Source organism: Nothobranchius furzeri, chromosome 17 (genome assembly GCF_043380555.1).
Source record: "Nothobranchius furzeri strain GRZ-AD chromosome 17, NfurGRZ-RIMD1, whole genome shotgun sequence".
NCBI classification, from domain to species: Eukaryota; Metazoa; Chordata; class Actinopteri; order Cyprinodontiformes; family Nothobranchiidae; genus Nothobranchius; species Nothobranchius furzeri.
Genome location: NC_091757.1, coordinates 30096176 through 30110158, shown reverse-complemented (window position 1 = coordinate 30110158; position 13983 = coordinate 30096176). Strand labels below are relative to the sequence as shown.

The window sequence follows — 13983 nt, the reverse complement described above, 5'->3', positions numbered from 1 at the left end:
TAGCACACACTAGATATTTGCGGTGTGTAGAGGAGTGTGTGTGTTGCCAGGGTGTGAGGCTGTGACCCTCCAGACAGCAACAATGTGAGGCAACGAAGGCAGCAGGCAGGAAGGAACAAAAGCAGTGCTGGCAGAAGGAGCCTTTTGTGGCGAGCTGGCAGGGACGCAGATCCTTGCCTTTGTTAGACAGAGAGTGGTTCAGTCTTATAGTTTAGGTAGCAGCCTGCTCAGGATAGTCATTTACAGCAAACTGGGTGGCTGTACAGCTAACATTCTAGAATCACTACTGATTAATATGAAATTAACCCATTAAACTGTCCGGAATAATTACTGTGTGATTTACTTCACTATGTATTACATGCTGGCAAACAAGTCTCCAAGACGTTATTGAAGAATTTAAACAGTTGTTGCTCTTTGTGTGTACTAACTGTAGATCAAAGGTCTGGGATGTCGTCCGTTTCTGTTTCTAAATATTGAAGAGAACTCGCTGCAGGGCGAAACCTGCTGCAGCTACCCGCATTTAACTCTCTTTACTAATTTATGCAGTACATCATCGTCTCCCCATAGTTGAATATCCCATCAGAGTAAAGACACACATCTGTGGTATTTTTACACAAGAATCAAGAGTTCTTCACTTCCTGCATGAGCCACTCCCCTCTTCACTCCACGCACCGCCATGGGAATGTGACCTAATGTTGAACCACACACAAATTACTAAGTCAGTTTACACGAGGAAGATCATTATCTACTAGACAATTTACATTCAGATAATTTATGTCATAATAACAAGTGTGGGTCAGAGGCAATAATTTAGAGGCAAGAACAAGAAGCTGCTACAGAACCAGAGATTACCGTTTAAAAGGATTTACAAACAGTATTCACACAAACAGCCCTGTTAACTGTAGGATTCATCATTAAAGCAAGTTTTGTTTTACTAAATGTGTTTTTGTCGAGTGCTGTGTTGCAATCTGTTGCACACTGGTACGCCTCTTGGTGTAGATTTGGCTACAAAGAGGATGCTGCTGAGTTTTTGTGCATCAAAGCATGTCTGCTGTACTTCTGAGTTCTGTTTTATGAGACTTTTCAAAAAGTGTAGAGTCAAGTGTTTCTGTTGACTGAGGTCAACTGACTTTTACTGCAGGTTGACTCAATTCAGAGACTCTGTAGCTTCAGTTTGTGCGGGATACTTTTCATTTGATTAAAAAAATGTTTTAGATGAAGGTGTACACAGCACATCCCCGGAATTTCATGAAAACTGTGCAATTAGTAGATAAGCATCATTCCACTTAATATTTATCAACCTAAACACAAATGTTCATGTATACAGTGATAGAAGGGATGGTACGTGTGCTTCTTTTTAGTGCCAGTTTTGATGTTTTTCTCATAACACATGAAGATGTAATGCAAGATAATGTCATATATTTTCTGGAGGGTGGCATTTAAAATTGTATTTAATTTTTTTTTTCATATCTCTCCTCCAAGAACAAATCCTGGAGAAGGATGAAGGACCCTACTACAACCACCTGGGATCTGGACCTACTGTAGCTTCCATACGAAGCCTCATGGAAACAAGGTGCACCACTTCTTCAGTTTTCTCCCCTTCCTACATCATCTTGCTTCTTTTCCCTTTCCTCTTTTCTCTCCACCCTCCCTCCTCCTCCAGTTTTGTCCTTAGGGAATCAGTGACCCAGAATCTAGTTGGAGAAACAGGAAATATCAGCATCATCAGCAAATCACAAGCAGAGTGAGAGGTGTGGGGTAGCAGTGGCAGATGAAGCTGACAAGACAAGGAGGAGGGAAGGATGAAGGATAGATATCAAATTAAAAAGAAAGGATGGAGAACGGGAAATTAAAGCAATGAGAGAGGCGAAAAAAAACATTTCACTTGTAAATTAAATGCATTCATAGCTAAATTTGCTCTGATTCTTCTCAATCTTAATGAAAAAGGAGCTACTTTTTATGTGTAGTGATCAGATTTTTGAAGACTACAACTTGCATTACGAGACAGTAATCCAATCACACACACTGTGATCATCTAACCAATCCAAGAAGTTATTGTCTGAACTGAGTCGGTGACTTTAATGAACCAGGCGCAGCAACGGCCTATAGTGGAGCCGTCCTGCTGTCTTATCCTACAGATAGCACTCATCAACTGTTCCAAACCTTGAGAGGATAAATTAGACTAAAAGGTCATCATGGGTGGGGGTGTGTGTTAACACAGGGACCATTTTTTGTTGTTTGAGAGATGACACAAGAAGTTTAGGCCCTATAATAATAATAATAATGCATTGAACTTATATAGCGCTTTTCTAGACACCCAAAGACGCTTTCACACACTCTCACGTTCACACACTGCTAGTGATGGTAAGCTACTTGTAGCCACAGCCGCCCTATAGTCCATGGCTGACCTTTGACCCACCCCTGACCCCAGCAGGGAACCTCTGTGGTGACAGAGCTTAATCCCCCGTGCTTTCTCAGCCACCTCAGGGTGAATCCTGTTCAGCTGGAGCTCCTCATGCTCAGTGTCACACCAAATCAGCACAGGGGCAGAGGTTTTGCCGCACCGGGCTACAGGGAGACCCAATCAGATCTGTGACAAGTTCTGGTGAACAGTAACTTTCTGCTGTTTCAGAATGGTGCAGGAACATTTTCTATCAGTGTCACAAGCACAGAAACATCTCTAAGAGCAGGCCCTGTAGCTGTCAGAGGGTTCTGGTTTACTCTGCCAGGCTTGTGTGAATCTCACAGAGCCTTGTTAACACACACGTCCCTCCAGCTTGTGCTGCTGAGTTCATCCTGAACCGCCGTTCCCTCTGAAACCTGTCGTCTTGTTTGTTTTAGTCAGATAAGGATTAGCCTAGATGAGATTCTGATGAGGTGATAACCACAAACACCATGATAGCCTCAACAACTCTGAAGTGTTTGAATATTAGAAACAATAATAAACAATAACTTTTCATTTCTGAACAGTAAATATGAATCTTAAAGTCCAAGAGACACTCTGAAAGCCCACGAGGCCTGTAAACTCGCTGAGTCAAAATGAGTTTATCTTCATTTAAAACCAAACAAAAAACAGTTCTCAGATAACACCAGAGCCAGCATGAGCAAAAACATCAAAAACACTCAAATTAAATAAATAAAGAACACTGACAACTGGACTGATCAGGAGAATAAATACACGAACCTGTACGGATAAACATGTTTAGGCTAAAGAATGTCCTGCAAAGTACCGGCTCAGTTCACCGGGGTCATCTTCTCACACACATCAGCCCCCTCCTGTCAATCAGCTGGACAACAACACCTTCAGCCTCCGATTTGTTCTACATGAAGATTAACATTTACGGTCTGGAAATTACTCTGTAAGATATCAAATGGTATAACAAGGCATCTGTGGAAGGAGTCATTGTGCTTCTAACTGGACATTCTTGCAAAATGTTTCATCTTATGGTACAAATTTGATTTATTCAGAAGAACTGTTCAACCACCAAGAGTTTCTTTTATCTGTATGATTGTAGGTGCCGGTCTTTCAGATCTGCAAAAAATAATCTTTCTGATAGACGTAGTGCAAATCTTACTTACCGCTGAACTACAAGAGAACTAAATCGGTTTCGCTGACCTGATTGGTACGAGCACACGGAAGACGCTGGCCATAAAATTTTTGAAGCAGTCCAGCAGTACAGTCCATTTAACGAAAGCTGTGATTGTGCTTAACAAAGTGGTAGGCAATTGTTGCTTCCTGAGCACCGCGTTTAACTCATTCACTGCCATTGGCGACAACAGTCGTCATTTTAAATCCAAACTTTGAAAATTGTTTGCAGCAAACGGCTTTACTGATCAGGAAACGTCTGTGCCAGATGTTCCTGGTCAGTAAAGCCCTTTGCTGCCAGCAATGTTCAAAATTTGGATTTAAAATGACGACTTTTGTCGTCAATGGCAGTGAATGAGTTAAGGTCTTTGTCTCCAGCAGCAGCTTCACTAAAAAACATGCTAACAGAACTTCCCGCCTGTTGCCACTGCTTATGTTTGCTAGTTGTAACATGGTTCTGCACGTCCGCGTTTTCACGCTGAGCAAGAGAGAATTCCCACCTACATAAGACACAAAACGCAGCATATTCATTTCCTGGCGTGTTTTTGAGAAAGCTGTCGTTCCAGCAGCCCTTTCGTTAGTCTTGACCGTCTTTTCGGCATGCTGGACGAGCGACATGGTGGATCCTCCTTACGCAGGACTTAGGAGATGTCTCGCGCCAACGGCGTCGGCATCAACAAATGAGAATTAGGCTACACAGACATGTGACATAAAGTTGAGCTTTTTCATTGGTTTATTAATGTCACTAAGACAACTTTTTGATTGACATACAAACAACACAAAGACAATTAGTTCTGTGAACTATGAGCAACCGGTTCAAAATCGGGACACTCAGGACCAAGGCCGGGTGAAATCGGGACAACATAATGGGTTTGTAAAAATCCTTGGGGACACAGGACAAATGACTAAAATCGGGACTGTCCCTGGTAAACCGGGATGCAGTGACAGTGTGACGTAGATCTGTCGGGATTTCCTAATCCTAGAGTTTCACCGTCTATTTTCTATTAGAAGCTAAAGCAGTAGAGAGGTGTAGGAGACTATTTTCATGTTCAACCTGCATGAAAAACTCAAAAGTGACCAGTTATAATCAGAAGTAATCATTAGAACATAAAAGCACACCTTTAATAGACTCAGATTTTTAGTCGTGCTTTCTGAGCTGATTGATCTTGTGCGTGCTCACTTTCACCAAAAACAGAACCGTTCAAAATGCTAAAAGGGCTTTAACGTTTATTCACGTTTGTCATTTAGGGTGAATTGGAAACAGCCATCCATCCATTTTCTGTACCTGCTTATCCACGCAGGGTCGCAGGGGGGTGGTGCCTATCTCAAGCATTTTATGGGCAAACAGGCGGGCTACACCCTGGACAGGTTGCCAGTCCATCGCAGGGCAACACAAAAAAACAAAGGGCAATCAACCAACAGAGAGGCCAGCCTGACAGTCATATTTTTGGACTGTGGGAGGAAGCCAGCGTACCTGGAGAGAACCCATGCGTTCACAGGGAGAACATGCAAACTCCATGCAGAGAGATGCAGCCGGGATGTGGACCTCCTGGCTGCAAGGCGACAGCGCTAACCATTGCACCACTGTGAAATGAAATGTACTGCATTACTTCACGTTTCACAGGAATTGAGCTATTCCTGCCCTCAATGTCATTATTTTGCCATCAAACTATTCATACTGCAGAATTATAGTGGAAATGTTTAGGAATTTTTGATACAGATTCTTGTAAAAACAGTAGGCTCTTTCCTATTTAATATTTAACAAAATATGCACCTTTTGAATGTCTGAGTCAACTGATAAAGGACTTCTGAATTTACAGTGACACATTGACTGGCATTGCGTTTGCTTTAGTTACTGTATCATCATCAGCATCCATTTAATAATCTTTTTTGTTCATGTGTAGGTATGGGGAGAAGGGGGAAGCGGTACGGATTGAAAAGGTGGTGTACACCGGCAGAGAGGGGAAGAGCTCCCATGGCTGTCCTATTGCCAAGTGGGTGAGTAGAACCACACGCTGTCTACAATCTAGTAGAAGTAAGTAATGAAATAAATAAAAACTTAGATAACTGTCAGCGTAACTTTTAGCATCAGCTGTGTCTTTCAAAAAGTTTCTTAAACTTCCAAGTTGCCACCATCTCACCTGGCATCTGATGGTTTCCCGGTGAAGGCGTGAAGAAAGGAGAGGAGGGGTTGGAATGTCTGGCCCTCCTGACAGCAGTGACAGTCAATCAGCTCGTGATTTATACTGCCTGTGTGTATGGGCGTGCACGTGTGTTTATTTGTGTGGGGAGACAAGCAGGTCAGCTTGTCATCAACAGTCATCAGTAGGAGGTCTCATTCTGAATCATATGTCAGACCTACGCCCCCTATTGGCCCTGACACATCCAAATGAGGACTCAGTTAAATCAAAACAACCATCTCACTGAAGGACTTGGGCTATTTTGGAGAGAGAATCAGAAAGCAGGCTATAAACAGAGGAGGATAGGTATTCTTTAACCTCACTTTTAATTATCAAAACCTTTCCTCTTTGTTTATGTGTGTTGGACATCTACTGGACAAAGGAAGTAACTACACAACTACCAGTGCTTCTTTGTTCCCTTTATAACATGCTGCTGTTTATTTTGATGTCATGTTTGAGTCACTGAACTCATGTAGCGCTTGGCGTCCTGACAGGTGATCCGTCGTTGCAGCGAGAAAGAGAAGCTGCTGTGTCTGGTGCGTCACCGTGCTGGTCACCACTGTGCCAATGCCGTCATCATTGTTGTGATTTTGGCCTGGGAAGGCATCCCGAGAGCCATGGCCGACAAGCTGTACCACGAGGTTACCGACACCCTCACAAAGTTCGGCAACCCCACCAGCCGACGCTGCGGCCTCAATGATGAGTGAGTTCACAACGGGCAGCTTTTGATCAATTATGTGAGATTTTAAAAACAAAAACATGGCTAAAGTTCAAAGACTTATTATGAGTCTGAACATGGAAAACATCTCAGAAATTAAATGAAAGTGTTGTTAATACACCTTTTTGAGTATTCATTTGTACTGTTTGTGGGTGTGAAAACCGTTCAGCATGTCAGAATTAGGGCTGCAGCTATCGAATATTTTAGTACTCGAGTATTCTATCGAATCGTCCATCGATTAATCGAGTATTCTATTTGATGACGTTTTAAGTGAAACGAGATCATGGTCTGCTGCTAAAAGTATGAAAATAGAAAAGCAAAATTATAAAAGGCTCAATATGTATATTAAATAGGTGCTGTTTTGTTCCCTCTTTCCCAGCTAAGATTTATAGTTAATAAATATTTTATGGAACAACATTTGACTTACATTTCATTCACAATTTAGGTTTGTATTGACCTCATCTTAGTCAAAATAACATACCTAAAAATGTTCACATATAGTGAGTAGAATTTAATTGTAACAATGTGCTTGTGGTATATTTATTTTATTATGTATGGGTTGGCAACATAATCTAGTCTAAATAGTATTGAAATATAAACGTGTTAGGGAATTATATGCTACAACGGCTTGTCACAGTATCTGGAGTGGATGGAGCTGACTCGTAGCAACAACCATACAGTAGCTGCAGCAGCTCTGCCCCACACCGCTGCAGAGATACAAATAAATAAATGGGATGGTGGGGCTTTTCCTTCCACTTGTGGAGTTTAGTCGTTCACAACCATCACATTTTTTCTGAACCACACTTGCTTGTACTGCCCGCTAGCTTAGCATTAGCCAATCTACCCGTAGTTTTAACTCTTGGACCATTTCTGCCTTTTATAATGGTTTCTGTCTTTGCTGGTTTCTGTATTTTCCTCCACAGCACCTAGATCAGCATGTGTGCCAGTAAAATGTGTTCAGACTGTGGAGAGCACATTTAACGAAGCTTCGAATCAGTAAAAATTAGTCGAGGAATTTAATGAATTGAACCATTCAAATCATTCGATGATTCGTTTCAGCCCTAGTCAGAATACATCACTATTCTCTATTAAAAATATTGCTTGTAATTAATTATCTTCCAAATAGTTCAAATGATCCAGATGTTGCATTAGATACACAGCCCTTTTGACTGAAGCTGACAGTTTGCTCTTTCTGCAGTCGTACCTGCGCCTGTCAAGGCAAGGACCCTGAAATGTGTGGCGCTTCTTTTTCGTTCGGTTGCTCCTGGAGTATGTACTTTAATGGTTGCAAATACGCCAGGAGTAAAATGCCCCGCAAGTTCAGACTACAAGGAGATCACCCTGAAGAGGTACACATCACAACCTCAGTCGTGTGTGAGACCCTGTGATGTTCCATGGGTAGCTTGTGTTGCATTCATGATGTGTCTCTTTTGCTTGTCAGGAGGATAAACTCAGGGATAACTTCCAAAATTTGGCAACTGAGGTGGCTCCTTTGTACAAGCGACTGGCGCCACAGGCATACAGTAACCAGGTTTGTTACATTAAAATACTCACTACCCAAACCCTAACCATAACCCAACCTTCCACAAATGTAACTGTAAAATATCAGGTCCCAAAGTACCTCACAGATCTGTATTATGAGTTGGTTTAACTTGATCTCTTTCCTGTATCTTAGTGCATGGCTGAACAAAAAGCTCCAGACTGCAGGTTGGGTTTAAAAGAGGGCCGTCCATTTTCTGGAATCACTGCTTGTATGGACTTCTGTGCCCATGCTCATAAGGACCAACATAATCTTCATAATGGGTGCACAGTGGTAAGATTACCCAACAATACACCTTTCACCTTCTTTCCAATACTGAGATAAACCAATACCATAAAAGAAGAGACAAACTAAATCATTTTAGGTAACCAACATCACAAACCCCCAATCATTCATATATAACTTTAAACATTCTGTGTGCAAAATTTGATAAGTTCAGTTTAAGTTAGACTAGTTGTGGCAGACACGCAACAATATCTCAGGTCTGTTATATTTTGACATTTGGGGTGAGAGAAGTACCTGAAGAGTTTGATGAGTTATATGTGCATGGTATGGAAAGGTTGTGTCATTGAAAGAGTAAAAACCAATGACAATATTTTCCAATTTTTACTTTTAAATGCCAGTATCAGCCGATAATAATGGTAGGCCGATAATATCCATATCTATAACGTTAAATGGTTTTACAGATGTGAAGGCAACATATTTAGAGCTAAAAAAAACTGTTAAACGTTCTTTAGCACAATTGACGTGTTTTTTTTTTCCTCATCATGTCTCACTCTGTTAGGTGTGCACTTTAACTAAAGAAGACAACCGAAAAGTGGGGGAAATCCCTGATGACGAGCAGCTCCACGTGCTGCCCCTTTACACGATATCAAAAACAGATGAGTTTGGTAGTGAAGAGGCCCAGTGCATGAAGATGCAGAACGGAGCCATTCAGGTGCTTCAGACTTTCCGTAGAGAGGTACGCAAGTTACCCGAGCCCGCCAAATCTTGCCGACAGCGCCGGTTGGAGGCCAAGAAGGCTGCCTCAGAGAAAAAGAAAAGTAAACTCATGCAGCAAGCAGGGGAGACCCCAGAGAAAGCTGTGGTCAAGGCTGAGCTCCGAATCACAAGTTCTCCCCTTCCCCAAGGCAATAAAGGTTAGTTGTTATCTTGCATTTATTTGTGTCATGTAAAATATAAATGGATTATGTGCAAAAATTTCAACAATTAGGACATTATCTCAATAATTCCTTAACTTGGAAGTGTTTTTATTTTTTTTACCAGTAAGTTCAAATGTAATGTAAACGAAAGAAATGACAAATAAAACTTGAGGGGGGAAAAACATACACCTGAGTTTTAATTTATGCCTTTCTTGTTTTGAACAATCAGAAATTATGAAACAGGAGGTGAAGCCCAAAATCAAGACAGAAGAGCTCAATGGATCAATCGATGGGTATCCCATGCAGGCAGCAGAACCACATAAAAACATCTATCAACACCCTGCTTTCTATGCAAGGGGAACACATTCCCCAGCAGGACAGCCCTCTGCGCTTGATGCAGTGAACGGCTACCATCCCAGTCTGCCCACAATGCCATATGGCTACTACAACTACCCACCCAATGCACTTTTCCCACGTAAGATCAAGACCTATGAAGGTCGAAATGGTTCCTTGCTCAAAACGAGCTGTAAATCTGCCCATACTGACAAAAAGCCTGACTTACAGAGCCTTCAGGCCAGACTGCCTCAGTCCGCCGTCATCCACTCAGAACAAACTAACCAACCAAATCACAGTGCTTACAATGAGGATTCAGAATACAACCCATCCCGTCCTCCTTCTGTCTCCTCTGAGTCCTCCAACCGAGGGACACCAGTTATCAAGCAGGAGCCAATGGATGTCCCAGTCTATGAAGGTGCATTGCCAAGCCAAACTGGTGCCAACACCTCAAGAACAACCCCCCAACCTGCAGCCTGGCCAGGGTACAAGCTTAATGGAAGCATCATTCCTACCAACTGGGATGGCCATCTGAACCATAGACAGAGTCCTGACGTCTCTTCATTAAACTCAGAGAAGCACCAGTTTCACCAGCATTCACAGCAGCGGCAGTCCCCTGCTTACCCCCAGCAGTGGACATCCTTCCCTTGTTCAAATCCTACAATGGCTTCTTTCAATCCATCAGTCCAAGTACCTTCCTCACCGCCTCCATCCCCTCACATTGGCACAGTACTTCAGGCTAACCTGTACCAAGGCTCCACATGCCACGCTAGCCCTCATTTAGGTACACCACAGCCTGGCTCTTCTCTCTCAGGCACGCCAGGCCCGGGCACCCCAGGTCCTAGTACCCCAGGTTCAATCACCCCAAGACCGAGCACTCCTGGTCCAGGAACCCCTGGCCCAGGCACCCCTAGGCATTGGCCCAGCCCTGCTCATAGCCCCCAGCCAAATGTTTGGAGTGTTGGGTCTGCTGCTTACAGCCCCGGTTTGAAGCACAGCAATCCTGCAGGAGCTTATCCAGACAAGATGTGGTCAAAGACGGGTGAAAATCGGTGTTCCACCCCTCTTGGGCTCCAAGAAAAGGCATGGAAGTCTTGTGGTGGCTCAGTGGCTGGCAGCACCCCTTCCCCTGCACCTGAGGGTCGCCTTTTCCCTGATGCTCTCCAGCAGTCAGATCAAGCCTTCTGCAACCCCTGCCGAGCTGAGAGTGATGTTGAGAGCTCCAAGCATGAAGATGAAGAAGAGGTGTGGTCTGACAGTGAACACAACTTCCTGGATCCTACCATTGGAGGTGTAGCAGTAGCACCGGCACATGGATCTATCCTGATTGAATGTGCCCGGCGGGAACTACATGCTACAACTCCACTTAAAACACCCGATCGTTCTCACCCCACTCGCATCTCCCTGGTCTTCTACCAGCACAAAAACCTCAACCAGCCAATGCACGGCCTGGCTCTCTGGGAGGCCAAAATGAAGCTGTTGGCAGAGCGAGCCCTGCAGAGGCAACAGGAAGCAGCTCTCCTTGGCCTATCACAGGAAGAAATTAAAACACTCGGGAAGAAACGCAAATGGGGTGCTACAGTGACAGGTTCCAGTCCAGGACCTGGACAATCTAAAGACAAGAAAGTCGGGCCAGTGACACGGTTATCCTCCACGTTTGGCACCACCTCTGTGGTTACTGCGTCTCCCTATGCCTTCACGCGCCTCACTGGGCCCTACAGCCACTTTGTCTGAGACCAGACAGACCAACGGCAACAGACTGGTGCTGTAGACAGAAAGGAGCAGGAGGAATGTCTCTTTGCTGTTACACAGTCTGGCATCGCTCCACCCTGACCCCTTCACGGTCCAAATGGAGGAGGGGGCATTTTTATTGTTTTTTTTACCTCATGTCAGGCAGTGGTTTGGGCTGCAGACACACTGCCTGTGGTGCTCTTTCCCTCTCGTTCCCGGAGAGGAACTCTTTTGCTTTTTCTTGTTCATAGAATTTTAAGGATCCTAATTGCTATTATTATCAATATTATGGTTGCTATTGTTACTGTCAACGTTGTTATTACAGGTATTATTATAATGAACACTTGTTTTTTTATTATTGCTGTTTGTTATTGCTGTTTTCATGTTATTATTAATGTGATTGTTTTTTGTTTATTTTCTAATCAATCATCAGTCAGAGTCACCATTGCTTTACCCATCACCCTTAGAAACTTGTACCATCTTTTTCCCGGTTTTTTAATTTCTTTCTCATCGTCAGTCTGAAAACTACTGACAGGAGGAGCCAGCATCTGCACAGGCAGTCAGTATAACAGAACACATGATCATGACTGTACCCAAAAACAAGACGTACACCTCAATCTCAAAATTTCCAGTTTATGCTATCATGGTACTTCAGTCTAAAGAAAGTTATTTTATTGAAAATGTAAATAGTAACCAATCATGAGGAGACTTCATTTTAGAAACAAATCAATACCTAGAATAAAAATGATTGATATGACCCCCCCGCCACCACAGGGAGAAAAACTCACCACCTGTCTTGTGCTTAGATGGTGCACTCCTCCTGTTAATCTGCACTCCTCTGGCTTCCGACTGGTGCTCTAATTCTGGTTCTGATCTGTTTTTGTTCTGCTACACTTCATGGCACTCGATGCTGTTTAGGTGCTCTAACTCGAATTTGGCTCAAGAAATGTATGCAGACAGGTAAATACTTTTATTTGAAATTGGTGGGGGTACCAGAAAAATGTTTTAAAGGTGAGGAGAATGCTGCTTTTTGCTCTACATTTTCCTCCTGTGAAACCTGTGGTTCTGGTATCTTAAAGGCTAAAATGGCAGCAAGTACTGAGAGACGGTGCTGGTGGATCTCTTATCTTCCTACAACTTGTTTAGGGCTTAGCCCTTTCCAGTGTAAACTCTAGATGGCAGCAGTGTCTGCAACTTCAACAAGCATGGTGAAGCCCAGTGTTGCTGCTTCAACCACCCAAGGCCAATAGAGGGACATTTCACACCCTGCTTGCTGATTGGTGGGACTTGCTCAAGCAGCTGAAGGCGAAACGTATGTTTGTCCTGTAGTAGAACAAACGTGGCTGAGTTCTGGAGTTGCATCTGGGAAGCTGATTGTGTGTTATAGAATGAAAGTGATTGCTGTACTTTTGGTGCTCCTACACACACTCTGGTGCTGTCCTATTACACTTGATTTATTGTGAGGGGCCCTATCCTCCCTCTGCATGGTGCTGTCATCTTTGAGCAGGCTAGGCGTATCCTTCCACCTTATTGCCCATCAATGGGGCTGTTCTTGGGTTGCAGCTTTGCTATTGATTCTTGTTGAGGGATTTTTGAGATTTGTTGTGGAATATGATAACACAGTACACTGTCCAGTGCAAAGGAAGCACAGTCAGACATCACTTTTCATAGAGAAACCATAGAAAATAACTAGCTTCAGGGAGAAGTTGCCAACTTCAAATCAGTTAATCTCTCACTTTGCATACAAGTATGTTTACTTGAAATGACGTATTTCAACCATTGTGTGAAAGAGACCAGCCAAAGTGAGAGACTACGTGATAGCGCTACTTGAGTCCCTTGAATTCCCCATTTTTACCTTTCTTTGTGCAGCGTGTGTTGAAAATGACAAGTGACTGACAGAACTATATGAGCAGTTGTTTGGGTCAAGGCCCTTATGTAAGACTCGGTTACCTCAACCAAGGCCTCCAGCTCTACCTCACGCTGTAGAGACACTGGTCACAGACACAACTTGCTACTGAGGGCAAAAAATCCTGCATAGATATTCACACTCATTTTACTAGCGTTTGTTTTTTAAAAACAACTCTTATTTATTACTACATTGTGATTATGATAATGATTGTTTTTGATGTTATGGTTTTCTCTTTTCATCTTTTTTATATAGTTAATACAAATTGTACATAGAGAAGAAAAGATTTATAAAAGCACTTTTAATCTTGATTTTAATGACAAAAAGAGCCGATTATCGACAACTTGAAGCTTAGTTTTTTGTTGTTTGATTTCATTTTCTCAAGAGAGAGATAAAAATGTAAATATTAAACTATTTAGGTAAGATTATTTAACGGATGAGAATAGTAACTAAACCATGGATGACAGAGAGGGTTTATAGAAGTCTCAGACACCCCCTCTACAACACTCGGTCCCAAGGTGTTGTGTAAAAACGTGCTTAGTAACACTGCTGTTTTATGTTCAGACGTACTGTACCTCTCATCAACCTTAAAAGAAGAAACAAGCCCAGTTACACCAGGACATTTAATACTTATGATAGTAACACACCCCCACCATAGATGACCACCGCTAAAACAAAAGAACCCCAATAATCCACACACATTCTTCTAAGAACTATATACAGTTTTACAAAAAAACCATGAAGGACTGGAAATGCCATTACAAAGAGAGACGTGGTTTGCTGTGCAACTAAGGACAAATCTAAATAAAACACGTGTTGTTATAGGAAGCAGTTTGGGAATAATGCC

The 13983-nt window shown here is 42.8% G+C and overlaps 1 protein-coding gene across 5 annotated transcripts in view; it reads left to right on the top strand.

Moving 5' to 3' along the window:
* tet3 (tet methylcytosine dioxygenase 3) overlaps window positions 1–11374 on the top strand; it is a 49119-nt gene extending 37745 nt beyond the window's left edge. For all 5 annotated transcript variants that reach the window (XM_070546394.1, XM_054731250.2, XM_015971948.3 and 2 more), the window contains 8 exons: window positions 1483–1573; window positions 5491–5584; window positions 6261–6469; window positions 7683–7833; window positions 7926–8015; window positions 8160–8297; window positions 8809–9163; window positions 9396–11374. In XM_070546394.1, coding sequence (XP_070402495.1) covers window positions 1483–1573; window positions 5491–5584; window positions 6261–6469; window positions 7683–7833; window positions 7926–8015; window positions 8160–8297; window positions 8809–9163; window positions 9396–11233 — 2966 coding nt within the window. In that variant the 3' untranslated portion in view covers window positions 11234–11374. The remainder of the gene's footprint in view (window positions 1–1482; window positions 1574–5490; window positions 5585–6260; window positions 6470–7682; window positions 7834–7925; window positions 8016–8159; window positions 8298–8808; window positions 9164–9395) is intronic.
* Window positions 11375–13983: the final 2609 nt, after the last annotated feature.